Here is a 15431-nt window from a genome sequence, read left to right as displayed (position 1 = left end):
ATGAAATAAGTGAGAGTGTTTTCTCAAGCATATATCTGGATTGTTTCTTAAACTTAGGCACAGCAATTGCCATAGAAGGTCTGTGCATAAAGGGAACACTTTGCTTGACTGAATGCTAATGGAGCCTCAGTGTGGTCCCATTGATTAATCACTATCAATAAATCAAGAATTAAGGTATTTGTGTGTGGAGTGAACAGACGGAGGAATAGCTTTAGGGTTAGAATGGTTGTACATTTGACAGTGGAGAGGCATGGGAAAATAAGTTGAATGTTTATGTATCCAGAGTGAGTCAGCCTGGTGTCATCCATGTTTTTCCTCATCCAAGGATTTGTTGAAACTGTTAAACTTGTGTGGCTTGGCCTCTTCCTGTATAGGAGCAGTATCTCGGTATCATCAATTCATGAGTACAAACTACCAACTCTGAATTCAATAATTCAATAATCAGTAGAAGCAATGTAGGTAGGCATTGAAGAAGTCCTATAGGTCTTACATGGTGCTGGGGGTCAGACCTGGTCTTTAGGATTAGATATGATTCTTTAAGAGATACAGGGGATTACATACTTATGTGTTATTACAGATTTTCCAAGCAATCGAAAGGGATATCCCAGGAATAATGTCTCAATATGCCTTAAATCCAAAGCAGACATCAGTAAACAAAGAACATTCTAGAATACTTATTGCTGATGATTTTTAATGACGCGTAACTGGGTGAAAATAAATGTTCCTTTGTCAGGCATGGCTTCCATAGTAAACCTCTATTGTTTAAACCAGATTCCAATTCTAGTAACTCACTGCTATGACATAGCAAAAGTTGATAAGAAAACCCGTTATCCACCATTACTACATTATCAAGGATTTTTAGACCAGGCTGACAGGGCTGTCTTAAAGCCTACCAGCACAGTGCTGCTTGCTTGCTTTGGCTGAAAGCAGAGAGCCCAGCTGCAGGAGGGGAATTGTAGGTCGGGATGGGGGTGGGAGTTAGATAAGGATGGCCAGTAAGGTATTATTTCACATTTGGGTCTGAGATTGGAGGCCATGCACCCCTATTACTCCTCTCCCCCTTGGGTAGCAGTGATAAGCAGGGGCAGATGCTTTTAAGGGCCATCCATTACTTTATAGATGGATAATTGAGAGTTACAGAGATGTTATTCTCAGAACCCCTGAGTGAAAAACATCCCTGTAACACACAGTTACCCATCTATATGTCTATATGCTATGTATGTTTCCATTCGAGGCATCTATTGTGAATACCAGATTATAAATCTGATTATTCACAGCTATGATGTAGCAACAGTGAGAAACAAAGGTTGATTCTCACAGTTGCTACCTCCTAAAGTAAGTCCACACTGCTCTGGCAGGGCTCTCTGCAAGCCTGTTAGTGCAGCACTTGGTCTAGCACAGCTTTGAGAGGATAGGGAGTTGGTAGCAGGTGGCCAGATATTCCTTTTTTACATTTGGACATTTGGGAGAGGGCATGTCATGTACAGCTCCCCAATTACTCCTCTGCCCCTTCATAGTTGTTGAAAGCAGGGGCAAATGATTTTGGACACCATACATAACATACCATATAAACATAATATAAAAGTATATATGGGTATAAAGTGAATAACAGAGATCTTTTTCACCTAAGTGACATCATACACAATTTGGCCTTTTCTTTTGTTGTCTACTTAATGCCACTCAGAACTCCTCAGTGAGAAACATTCCAGTTGTACTATGTTACCCAAATATAATTTTATGAATATACTGGATGGCCCTGTAAGAGGTTTGTATCAACTGTGATGAAACCAGGGGCCAAATGTACAACGCGTTTTTCTGGACACAAACGTCCCGATTCGCAGATTTGGGTCACTTGCGACCGGAAAAATGCTTTTTTTCAAATGCACAAAATGTGATTCTGTATCTTATTATTGAATTACATTTTGCATTTGTGATTCGATATTTGAAAGGGACGTTCCTTCCAAATACTAAATCAATATGGTATGTATTACTGTTTTGCAATTAAATTCTGGACGCAAACCAGTATTACTTTCCAGCCAGTTTAAAACTGGTGGTAACCCATTTGCAAATAAGAGGGGTCCCCAAGGGACACCTTCCCTGTTGAGAATGAGAATACAAATATTTTTTAAGAGCAGGGAGTGGTCCCATGCACCACTGCCCACACTTAAAAACTTCAAAGTTTAACTTTTGAAACACATATCATTTTCCTTTAAGGTAAACTAAAGACTTCATTTAAAAAAAAAAGATTGCTTAGTGAAAAAGCAGCCACAAGCATGGAGGTCTGCTGATCTCAGCTGGCCATCATCCCTGTGATGTCAGTGACTCCAAACGGGTCGCAAACTGCAACTTACCTCCTTAATATTTATGAGGTAGATCGATTTGCAACTCAAAAGCAATCCCAAAATGAAACTCTATGAGTTTCATAAATTAGGATTTCGTAATTGCGATTCAGGGAAAATTTGAATTTCACGTGCACACTGATATATTGAGATTTACATACTTGGGTTTCAGGACTCCTTGTCTTCACTAACTGAATAGGCATTTGCAAAATTTCAGAAGCGAACTGGTAATGAAGACCACCGCGGTTCTGTAGCTCAGTCTGAGGAGCATTCACTCGATTGCTTTTCGTTTCCACAAAAGTGAGCACTTGCCTGAAAGAAAGATGAATAGAAAATGTATTAGCTCCCCATTTGCCTTGTCAAGCATCTTAGCTTGCAAACGATCAGGTAAGCAGGGGTCCTAAAGTGCCACCTGCTTGGAGTATGCCGTTCCAGACATTATACATGCACATATTTGGACATTGGAATATAGACTTTTGTACTGATCTGATGAGGGCAGATGTTCAACTTATCCTACTTCCTAATGGACTTTTTTGGATTAGTAGATGCTCATTTTCTTCCTCACGGAGAAATTTAATTTTCTCTGGCCCTACTCAGATGTTGCATCAGCCCTGATTCCCTCACAGTTATGAAAAGTAACATATATAGATGCAAGGCCAGCGCTCCTAAGATTCAAACATGGCTCTGTTTGACTTCATTCCATTGCAATGATTTGGTGAGCTGAGAATCTGGATTCTATTTTCCGCACCACCTTTCACTTTCTTTGCACAGCTCCATGTTGTGAAATATATCTTCGGCTTGAACCCTCTCAGTCTTTCCTCCTTCATTATAACCTATCTAAGGGAGAAGATCTAGTGACATAGAGAGATGCTGAAAATCAATTTAGAGATTCTACACTAAACAGTTATGGTTGTATATTAACGTATCTGTGTCAATGATTTACAGAGAAACACCCCAGCAGAACATTGAAGGACAACACTTTACAAGCAAAAATCCAGTCAGTCTTCTGCTTGAGAATGCGCTTTTTGCAGAAACTACCATGGACATGAATTCATCAAGTGTAGCAGAAGGGACATCCTGAATACTTTTGACCACCACTGTCATCACATGCATTGACTGATTGTCTCACATCGAACCCCTCAACAGAGTTATGTTTGCTGCCAAGCGCCTAAGAAAAAGTCAGTGAGTGGAAGCTACGAAAGGTAAATAGGGCTCACAGAGCCTTGTACACTTTCTTTTGGTTTTAATCCCAGCATAATCTAAGAGCCGGAGATAGGAAGAACAGTTCCAGGGGTGGCATGCAATAGGTAGATGCTGCAAACCTTGGCTACCTTAAACTGATGTCACTGGACAAGAGCTCCATTAATAAAAAAGATGAATCAGAATTCATATTTGGGGGGAAATCTTGTTATACTCTCAACAGTTATCCAATGTATAAAACAAAAACAAGCTTTTGTATTTCTTGTAGTAAAATCAACTCACATAACTAAAAAAACAAAAGGCTCTCCTCAAAGCATTTAAATTCATTTGATTTGCTTGCTTTCTGAACTTATTCAATTCCAAAGTGATTATTAATTCTGTAAATCAAACACTCGCCATTGTGGCACTCAAACCACATGTATCCTTCTTGTGTAAATAGTGTAACAATGTGTTGCATTGAGTATAATAATATATATTTCTTTCACAGAACGCCCCTGACGAAGGGACAGCCAAGTCCCGAAATGCATTGGGCTCATCACAAGCATTTCATTGTGATTTCATGAAACATTATGTGGCATGTTTAAACATTGTAGTGTATATGGTAGTTGTCTACCGTTTTCTGTAAAAATGTTGATGTATTAACAATGTTATGTTTTGAAGCTGTTGTTTACATATATGTTGAAAATATATGTTTAAACGAATAATTGTGTTGGATATATTTTGATTTATAATCTTTCGTAAATTTTTGGGAATTGAGACTAATTGTTAGTAACTCAGTTACAAATAGCACAGTGCGCAGCGCCAATCATTAGTTGATTGAATCATTGTATCCAGTTTTTTCTATGCCTGATAGACAGCGGGCATTACGCTGCAGCACCTATATCATCCAGAGAATACTTAGGGATAAATCAGAAAATTAGGAGTGCTCTGCTTACACCGTTTTGTATCACTATTTCTCTGTCTCAGCAGTAGCACCCAACAGTTTAACATGTCTTTTGACGCAATCACGAGTATAACGGATAACAGAGCCAATACTAAAGCATATACCTCAGATGAGGCTTCGCAAATTTATTCACTCATACAGGAAGTGAAGATTACGGATTCACATGGTGGCTCAATAACACAACAATTACGTCAACTGGAATTCATTACCAGGAGACAGCTCAACCAGAGACTTCATGCTTCTACGCTTGTTCAATACCATAAGGCTAAGAGAATTCCGCGTGGACTACGCTTGGCCATTAAACCGATGTTATTTCGATTCCATCTGAATACAGGTTTCATGGAGAAGTGGTATTCAATCCTTAATAAGTGCTCACTGGATCTCATTCTCTTAATAATTGAGGAACTGTCAAAAACGATTAAAGACTTAGAAGACGAAATCACCTCCTTGAAGACAGAATTAGAGTTTCGCATGGAAGCGGATTCTTGGAGATTACATCTGGAGATCCTCAACCAGAAACTAGATGGATATGAGAGGGAACTTCAAGAAGGCAAACTACGCAAGTATAGACGCGATATTATCGATTATAAACTTAATGAGGTTTATACGTGGGCAGAGATTTACACCCGTAAGAGATTTGACACCAAGAAGACTCCCACAACTTCAGATGAAAGTTTAGCGTCAGAGAAAGAGACCACCACTAGCCGTACACCGGCACCTTCATTGCATTCAGTTCGCCCGTCTGGTTCCACTACATCAGGGGATCAACCATCAACTAGCATATCATCCACAGCCTCCACATCATCTACATCGTCTTTTTTGTCACAGGCAGCGGACCAGGGACGTCCACCGTCCACAAAAGAGATGTCCAAATCTATCCCCCAAGAAAAACCAGGAGAGGGAAAGGAAAGCAGCGGCAAAGCACTACGAAGTGGCAAAACGGTGACTTAGTCATCAATATATCATCATACAACCTTTCCCACCAACAAAAATCTCTTTTGGGACGTGGCCTTTCGTTTGTTCCAACGACACATACTAACCATTTGCAAACACAAGGTGAATTTTACAGATTTATGCGAACCATTCGGCTGAAACATTTTTTCAATGAAGTTGAAATTGAAACTACACAAGTTCAAACCTCCACGCATCATCCATTCAAACCTAAAAGTACCTTTATGCCACCAGTAACTCACAAAACTCTGGACAGTTTTGAGACATTGGTTAATAAAGATTTGGAAAAACTTAATTATAAACCAAAACATCACAACAACATGTCAAAACATGAACGTCTAATTTTGTCCAAATTATCACAGAACCAGTCAATCACAATTCAGCCGGCAGATAAAGGTGGGGCAATAGTGTTGATGGATACAGAATATTACAATTCCAAAGTCCTGATACATATTTCGGATACCAACACTTATCTACAACTGCCAAGTGATCCTACAATACAGCTTTTGGAGTTACTCAAGTCCATTCTCAATCAGGCTCTTGAACAAACATGGATCGATTACAATACACGTCTTTTTCTACTATCCACCAACCCACAACGTCCGCATTTATACATGATCCCTAAAATACACAAGGATCCCCAAGATCCTCCTTTTCATCCAATAGTTTCTGGATGCAAATCTATTTTTGATCCCATCGGTAAATTTTTGGATCATTTCCTTCAGCAGTTTGTACAAGCTTGGCAAACCTACATCAAGGATACCACTCATTTTTTACAATTACTCCAACAAACTACAATTGGACCTCTGGACTCCATATACTTATGCACCATTGATGTTACAGCTCTTTACACCTCCATTCCTCATGCGGCTGGTCTTGAAGCGGTTGAATGGGCATTACTTCAAATGGAAGACGTGAACATTGAGAAGGTCTTGATTTTACAACTTCTAAAGTTCTGTTTACATAACAGCTATTTTCAATATCAAGACAAATTTTATGCCCAACTGAATGGTACTTCAATGGGCTTTTCAGGAGCACCAGCCTATGCAAACATCTATATGGCTCAATACGAATTGGAGCATATCATTTCCAACCCAGATTGGTGGTCAAAAATACGTCTCTACTGTCGTTTCATAGATGACATTTTTTTAATTTGGGGCGACTCAAAACAGTCTTTTATCTCCATGATAGAGACACTCAACAGCCAACATACCCACATTCAACTGACCTACAACATTCATCAGGATTCTATTCATTATCTGGATGTACAAATTACCAAAACATCAACGAACCAATTTCAGACTACTGTTTTCCACAAACCTACCGATCGCAATAGTCTACTAACCTTTACAAGTTTTCATCCACGCCATTTAATCAACAATTTGCCAATGTCACAATTCACTAGAATACGCCGCATTTGTTCTGACCCGGACAACAGTATCCTCCAACTTCAAACAGCTGTTGAGAAATTTTCTTCAAGAGGGTACCCTGAAGAGGTACTACAAACATGCCTCACACGAGCTACGTCCATCTCAAGGACAGATTTACTCAAACAGAAACCTAAGATTTCTACGACTAGATTGGTATTCGTCAGTAACTTCTCAACATCCTCATCTAAAATCAAGAAAATCATCCTAACACGGTGGGAATTATTACAACAAGAGCAGGATTTCCAACAACTGTATCTTGAAAAACCGTTATTTGCATACAAAAGAGGCAGAAATCTGCGGAATCTATTGAAATTTTCCAAAACCAAGGACAAATCTATTGTCTATCATGGCACCCGTAAATGTCATTCATGTATTCATTGCAATAATGTCATCACTGGGAACACTTTAACTCACCCTATGTCTGGCTTAAACATCCCTTTGCAACATAACAGCGATTGTAACACGACTCATGTCATTTATTGTATAAAATGCCCTTGTGGCAAGGCCTATGTAGGCAAGACTGAAAGGAAAATAAAAACAAGGATTACTGAGCATAAATCCAGAATCAGGAACAAGCGCAGCACCTCAAGTCTAGCCATGCATTGGCTAGAAGCCAAACACTTGATTTCCCAACTACGGTTTCAAATCATAGAGTCCATGGATGTCAAACCGGGCGTGGACATCACAAACGTACTCTTACGTAGAGAGCTCTTTTGGATTCAGAAACTTCAGACACTGTCCCCCAGTGGTCTCAATGACCGTTTAGATCTCTCATGTTTTCTATAACCATATCTTTCATAGATATTGTAACCCTTAGGAAGCCAAGCGTAGGAATTCATGCATTATCATGAGTAGTCTGTGCATCACAGACGTTATTGCAATTTGTATGTACGTAATTACACACCATACCAGGGACTTTTCTATCTAAAACCCGTGGATCGTTTTAACCAATTTTTGCTTTTATTATTAACCACATCAATTATTTCTTTATTTAATTCTTCTTTCTTTATTTAATTATTTTTTTTATCAAACACTCATCACAACATTTTTCTAACCATTCTGATATTCATTCTGTTAGTCCTTTTCTTTCTTTTTATTTTTGTCTTTTTGTGGCGTTTAGACTTTGCACTCATGCTCTATAACTTTATTGACAATTTTCAAGTGGCCACAATTGACTGCGGTGTTTTTGATACAAAGTATCCATTCATTGCGTGTTGATGTCTCCGGTCTTTTTTCTAATTATCGAGTTGACTTGGCATTACCTCATGCATTAATGTCTAAAGTGATAGTTCATTTTATCCTGCCCCTTATATGGATAGCACATTACACCCTCTCCTTTTCTTTCACAACAACGTGTGAAGCCCTTTTTTTAGTATAATGAACGTTCTGAAGATACAATCACCATTGATACATTGAAACATTCTGACGCGCGGGCATATTTCGATATTAAATTGTCATTTGCGTTTTTTTTGAATGGGAGTTCGTATACATAATGTTTAAATAATCGTGCGCTTTGGGATACTTAGATCTTTTTACATAACCTCGCTCTCGGCAAGCTAAATACGTTTTACATATCATGGCGCTACATGTTAGTCCCCTTTCCATTACTATGAACTCCTTACTGACTTGGCGATCGTCGCGGATTTAAATTTGGCGCGTTTTTCGTCAGTTTAAAAACCTTCGTAACGAAGAGAGGACTTATACGTGATAGCTGGTTGTACCCCGCCGTGGTTCCATAGTAAGTAGAAACTCTCGAATTGTTTAAAAACCGAGCTACAGTGTTTTTCATCTCAGCTAAAGAAGCGGTAGCACATAGACAATATTTCTCTATTATTATGTTTTCAGCGTGTCGTGATGGAGACGAAGTTTTCTTGTCTGGTTTAGACGACATTTAAAATATTCAGACGCCACATCACTTTTTTCTCGTATTGATATTATCGCCTTGCCTGGCGGGTAAGTCATGTTGTTTTTATATGGTTTACAAGTGTTTTGAGTTAATCTTAGAACTTTTTCTGATGGAGGCACGTCTTTTGGTTTTCAGTACCAGTCAACCTGCTCACATCGTTCAATTTGCATTAAGGCCACACCCACATAATATTTGAGGTGAGCTTGCATCATTATTTATTCGGCGGATTTGTCGTATCCACATAGTTATCTCTCAGTATTCCTTTCATTACTTTACTCATGTCTTATCTAACTAGATGTTCTCCTCTGGAGCTAATGGTCGCTTTTATCTTCATTCTAATTACATTTTAATTTTTATTTGCACGATTGGGTGATGGTATTTCTTCTGTCAAGACTTGTGGTCTGTCTAAAAAGGAGAGTTGTTTTACCACAATAGTGTTCCACGGTTGCATTATGTGAATTATGTGAATTAAGTTATCTGCCACCATGTATCCTTCTTGTGTAAATAGTGTAACAATGTGTTGCATTGAGTATAATAATATATATTTCTTTCACAGAACGCCCCTGACGAAGGGACAGCCAAGTCCCGAAATGCATTGGGCTCATCACAAGCATTTCATTGTCATTTCATGAAACATTATGTGGCATGTTTAAACATTGTAGTGTATATGGTAGTTGTCTACCGTTTTCTGTAAAAATGTTGATGTATTAACAATGTTATGTTTTGAAGCTGTTGTTTACATATATGTTGAAAATATATGTTTAAACGAATAATTGTGTTGGATATATTTTGATTTATAATCTTTCGTAAATTTTTGGGAATTGAGACTAATTGTTAGTAACTCAGTTACAAATAGCACAGTGTGCAGCGCCAATCATTAGTTGATTGAATCATTGTATCCAGTTTTTTCTATGCCTGATAGACAGCGGGCATTACGCTGCAGCACCTATATCATCCAGAGAATACTTAGGGATAAATCAGAAAATTAGGAGTGCTCTGCTTACACCGTTTTGACTCAAACCACTGAGGCAAGTGTTGACAAACGCTTTTCAACTGTTCCTCTATTCTTGACACGTGTAATTTTACAAATGTCCTCTAGAAAGCATTAGCTTCATCGAAACACACATTTAGATCTCAGACATATTCTAACAAGACTTATACCAAACATCCTTTGCCTTCCAAGACTCAACCTCCAATAGTACAAAGAACCGTGCACTGTAGAAAAGTTTGTGCCTTTCTCTTAGCAATAAATGTGTGGAACTCAGTCATGGCCAGTCGACCCAATACCCCGTGAAGGGTTATTCTTTGCTCACAGCTGTTTGTCAACATATGTGTGGTTTCATGGAGCTTTAAGGGTGCATATTTAGTCCTTATGATGTACAGGATCATTACTGAGAGAACAGACAGGCAGTTTAGCTGTTTCTAAAAGACCAAACTGTCTTTCTGAGCTCAAGTTCAAAGTGGCTTGGTGTTCCATAGCTTGCTTGCTGGAAGGACAATGGTCAAACCCCATTCTCATCTTAGTAAGACTTGGAACATAAAAGATGTTTTTGGTGTGATCATCTGGATGGTACTCTATGATATATCCAGTCTAGCATGTAGGAGCCAAGCCAATTTCATTGATCTGGTATGCCTATTGGCAAGAAGCAAGCAAAGTTGACTTGTGGCTCTAAAAAGCTACTGCCACAATCTGGATGTATCTTAGACATTAGATAGGATATGAAAGCAAGTGTAAACACATGCTCTTTCTATAATCAAGTCAGAAGGCCATGAAGGTGGAGATGTCAGTTCTCCTTTCACTGGCAGACAGACAATATTTTTTATGGGGAGAAAATTGGTACTAAGAAATGGAAATTGAGGATAGCTGACTCTATAAAAGGAAGAATCTAACTATTGATAATTATTGATGTTTTTGTTTTTAAGTTTAATGTGGAAGCTTTTAAACATTTATGTTTCTTGGTCCATGCTGTTGCTTACCTAGCTGTGAATCACATTAATATGTACTTTATTTTAAACATATTGAATAAAAAATAAATTCATTTTGAATTGGAATAGCTAAATTCCTTAATAACACTGCTGTGATCTTTTGGGCACACGATATGCAATTTTGTGATCATCCTGCACAAGACAGCACACAGAGAGATTGATGAATATAAGAAAGACACCCACCTAGCTTCCATTACAGCTGCGCCATAGAGTTCATAAAAGGGGGAGAACTGATACACCTGTCGTGCAGTCACTTCAGTGATTAGAGCACCACCATCTCTGGGCTTCATCTTGTAAGTAAATGTTGCAGCCCTTCTTAGATTCTTTACCATCTATAAACGTATAGAAGCACATAAAATGATCATGGAGAGGTACGATATTAAAAGTCAAATTTGAGTCTAGATATGTGACATGAATGTACCTTTTGCCAAGAATCGCTTTTCTCCATGTAAGCCATGCCGATGTTCTTTTCCACTTTATCCTGACAGTTGTTCAGGTCTATGGATTTCACAACGATGATTCTATCTGTTCTCTTGTCTTCTTGAATCACATACCTTGTGTGGCAGACACCGGTGACACCAGACTGTGGAAATTAGCAGAGACAATCAAAATTGACAGGCGGTGGTCTGGGTCCTTATATGAACATATTCAGATAAAGTAAGATTTGCCAATTAAAAAAAATAAGGTTTCTGCTGTAAGTAACACATCACTTGATTCAACCCACCGATCTGCAGACCATGACAGCAATGGGCGATCTCTTGATTTGCTGCAAGCTGAATGTTCTATGAAAACCATCTAGCATTATTGTTACTGACTCTTAAGGGAGGACACCATGCCTCTTTCAGATGTGTGGGTGATACAAACAAGTGTCATTACTTCCCTTCCATTTTATCGAGTCTGCATCAGTTACCCTTGGATGCAAGGCGTTGAGGCAATCAACTGTCTTGTTTCTAGTAAAATAGGGTTAGCATCTCCATCATGAATGCTGCTTAAACTTCGGAGTCTAAGTATGTCCAGGTCCACTTGAGTTGTGCACTTTGGCAATTAGAAACACATACTTTTTGAAATCGCAAAACTCAAAGAGTACCTTGCTACCTTTCTCTTTGTATGCAGGACACATGTTTCTCTGCAAGTTTTCTGCTTTAAATATTATTATTTAGTGCATTAGTCTGATTGGCTCCATAAAAGTAAACAAAGTCTACAACTCTTAGAACTCATTAGATTAGCAAAATGCAGAGCATGTTCTGCCAATCTAAAAACAAGATGGAAACAATATATTAGGACAGTCTTTGCAGACATGCTTTTATCACTCTAGAGATAATTTGTGAGGACTTCTTCTCAACACGGTTTCAGAAGGTCAAAATATTTCCTAGAATGTTGATCGACAGTTTTATACTTTATAGATATCATCATCACACAACACCATCTATGAACCTAGGTGGAAACAATGAGAAAGACATCCAATGTGTTGTTGACCAGATTCCCATCTAACATCAAATGATGTCATGGAAGCTATAGGAGGTGTAGATCCTGGACATTGTAAGTGAAGGTGTACTTTTACCAGACAACTTTCTTAAGTTTCGGAAAGAAATAAGATTTCTTTTAACTAACCATTCTAGAATATTTCTCTGCAGTTCAAGCAGGCCAAACCTCTAAGACCTCACAACACTCAGACAACAGCATTTTTATATCTTGGAGGGAAACTTTACCACACTTTGCAGGTGGCTTCATACATTTGTTCATGCCACTTAAATATATATTTAAGAAACTATTTTCACATGGTGTTACTAATGGATCTCAATATTACTTACAACTGTTTTAAAATAATTGACACTAAAATAATTGACACTAACCTCTTGCAAGTCATAGACATTTTGTGTTTTCTTGATGGTGACCTGCAGCATGTTCACGATTCCTCTGTAAATGTTAAGTATAGTTTCAGAAACACCATCAGGGGCGTACATGTTTCCTACACGTCCATTGCTGTACTCAAACTTCACAGGTCTGCTCAGCTGAGCAGCAAGAGTCTGGGTCAGCTTTGAGGAGCGAGTGAATGGATCCTTAGGCCAGATGCCATTGTACTCTTTGATTTCCGGAGATGTGATCTGGAAAATAAAATAGTTATATTTAGCATCTTTGAAAGGTATTGCTATGTATCATGAAGACAATACCATTAGAAACTAAGATGCTGAGTGCATCCTGTAGAATATTGAGTTTCTTGACTTACACATATTGCATGCACCTATGTATTACACTGTGTACCAATGTATTACACAGTGCACTACTGTCTGTAATACGGATCACATTGCGCATATATAGTTTATTCCCACCACATTCTGGATGCCTTTCGCACTCCAACCCAATTGAAAACAAAATACATGTCATCTTGTGGACGTCCCACAAACCCCTCAGCATTACCCAACCCTTCAACTCCCAAATATTGAAAATTAAAATACTGGTGTCCTGCCATATATCCACATCGCCCTCTCTTTATTGCCCCTCCCATCTACACCCAAATTTAGCAAATGCACTATCTGGTGTTCTGCAATCCTGTTCCACAACCCTTTGTTTCTTCCCCACCCTCACCTGAAGCTGTGCTTTAGGGTAGGCGCAGCGCCAGTAGTGGCTCTCTGAAAGCCACATAAGCACGTAATGGAATCCCCTACCCTCTGTGGTCTCTGCAGACCTGTAGCTGACCACGAAGATGTTGGCTGGGGAGTGAAGAGCACGACCTGAGTTCCTCCACCTCCCTCAGGTTTATGGAGACCCAACAGAAGTTGGAAAAGGCCAGTGAGGATGAAGAGCATTATATGCCATTCTGCTGCTTCGCTCAATCTCTTGTGACCTGGGTAAGGTGAAGGAACACCAGGAAAACAAGCACAACTAATGGTGACATAGCAGAGAAACAACAACTTAATGAATGAATGAGTGAGATTTGTTTGGCGCACTCCGAAGAGTGCCCCGGTGCTAACAGGCATATTCCAGTTACTCAACCCCACAGCTGAGAACTTACCAGAATTTAAGTTTTTAGGGAAAGTGAGCTCAGAAGAGATCCAGCACAAGTCTCGAGGAAGCTCAATACAGGCCTTAGGAGCCAGGAAAGAAATGGCTTTGCCACCCCTTGAGATATGCTTGCCGCGACGGATAACCAAAAGTGAAGGAGAAGTGAAGCGCTCTGGAGGGAGTAAACTGACTGAATCTCTCTGCCAAATAACCTGGACTGGAAAGGAACTCTGCCCTGTGAACCATCGCTGTGAAGTTACTATTGTGATATCAAAGCAGCGAATCATTATTGTCCGGTTGGACCCAATATATATTTTTTTTGTTGATATTTATACTTGTGTTTGGCCATGAAGCCAGTAGGTCTTTTATCATTATGAAATGTACAGATGGAACACTACTGTCTTTCAATAAAGAAGATTAAAACTAATTTTAAATAATGCAATTGCTATTAAATGAAGAGTAGTTCCACTGGCAACGTTGGCGAAGTCTAGCATATTAGTTTAACTTTTAAAGAAAATGCTATGATTGTAGGAGACCCTCCTCCCACTGCACCCCCTGTGCCACGTCATCACTGTGCCCTTCACACTGTGCTCATTCCTACCTTGAGGAGATAGGCCTTCTGTGCGAATCCACTGATCTCCACCTTGCAGTTCAGTTTTATTCCAGATCTGGCCAGGCCAGCCTCCGGTAATCCATTCAGGATAATGGCCTCGTACTGGAAGACGTAGGTCTTACTTTCACTGAAGACGGGTTCTGGAAGAAAACATAGAGCTGAGCACTGAGAGAAACATTTCACCTGGCATTGACTCAAGATAATGAGATGCAGCGGGGCAAATACAGGTAAAGACACCACTTATACCCAAAAAGGTACATACCATAGTTGGACTGCTCGCTGCCTGTGGGAGGAATACCAAACAGGAAAGGTGAGAAGCAGCTTAGAAAGAACCAGATTCATAAAAGGTTAACAGTATAGTGAAGGTCAGTACATAAAATAAATGAGGCTTCTTGTCATTATCCTACTATTCACCCTACCACAGGCATCTTAAAGAAACATTTAACTTTAATAATTGGATAGCGAAATATATAGGGGATAAAATCAAAAGAAACATTTTCTATTCATCCCCACAAGTTTCCATTGAGAAGAGCAGAAGTGCAGCTTACCCACAAGAGCAACCAGAAGGGCTAGGATGATTCCCCTCATGGTGGCGGTGAATGGAGGTGAGTGGTTGTGCTGTTGCTTTTATAGCAGGAAAAGGGGAGGGTTTGGCCACTTACCAGCTTATTTTAGCTGATGGGACCGTTTTTCTTATCATTCACGACAAACTTTGTTTTCACCTTTAATGATATCGACCTCTAGCCGGAAATAGAGATGCAGAAAGGCTTGACATAGCTAGTATTATCTTACATATTGTGTACACTAAAATAATTCAAATGTATCTTTGTAAAGATGTATCAAAAAGTGATTGATTGTCAGACAGTGATGAAAGAAATGAATATTTGGTTATGCTGATGAGATTCACTGGAGGTTTTTGGCAGGTCTTACTGTACACCTGTGAAAGGTTGTGGTAACCTTGCTCTGGTCATTCTGACTCGACCGACATATCTTATCTAAATGATAGTGAGTCTCAGCACTGAGCAAACCACATGATGACATCAGAGTAGACAGTTGTCCA

The 15431-nt window shown here is 39.2% G+C and overlaps 1 protein-coding gene across 1 annotated transcript in view; it reads right to left on the bottom strand.

Annotated features, from left to right (window-relative positions):
* The window catches only part of LOC146834631 (vitellogenin-A2-like), an 83171-nt gene extending 68204 nt beyond the window's left edge, over nt 1-14967 (bottom strand). The window contains exons 1-7 of the mRNA XM_085602102.1: nt 14920-14967; nt 14634-14654; nt 14360-14511; nt 12609-12860; nt 11177-11338; nt 10939-11087; nt 2501-2651 (exon numbers count right to left, since the gene is read on the bottom strand). Coding sequence (XP_085458228.1) covers nt 2501-2651; nt 10939-11087; nt 11177-11338; nt 12609-12860; nt 14360-14511; nt 14634-14654; nt 14920-14959 — 927 coding nt within the window. The 5' untranslated portion in view covers nt 14960-14967. The remainder of the gene's footprint in view (nt 1-2500; nt 2652-10938; nt 11088-11176; nt 11339-12608; nt 12861-14359; nt 14512-14633; nt 14655-14919) is intronic.
* Between the last annotated feature and the right edge of the window lie 464 nt (nt 14968-15431).

This window comes from Triturus cristatus, chromosome 4_2 (genome assembly GCF_964204655.1).
Source record: "Triturus cristatus chromosome 4_2, aTriCri1.1, whole genome shotgun sequence".
Classification (NCBI taxonomy): domain Eukaryota; kingdom Metazoa; phylum Chordata; class Amphibia; order Caudata; family Salamandridae; genus Triturus; species Triturus cristatus.
Note: the sequence above shows the minus strand (reverse complement) of the source record. Positions and strands in the feature narration are given on the sequence as shown.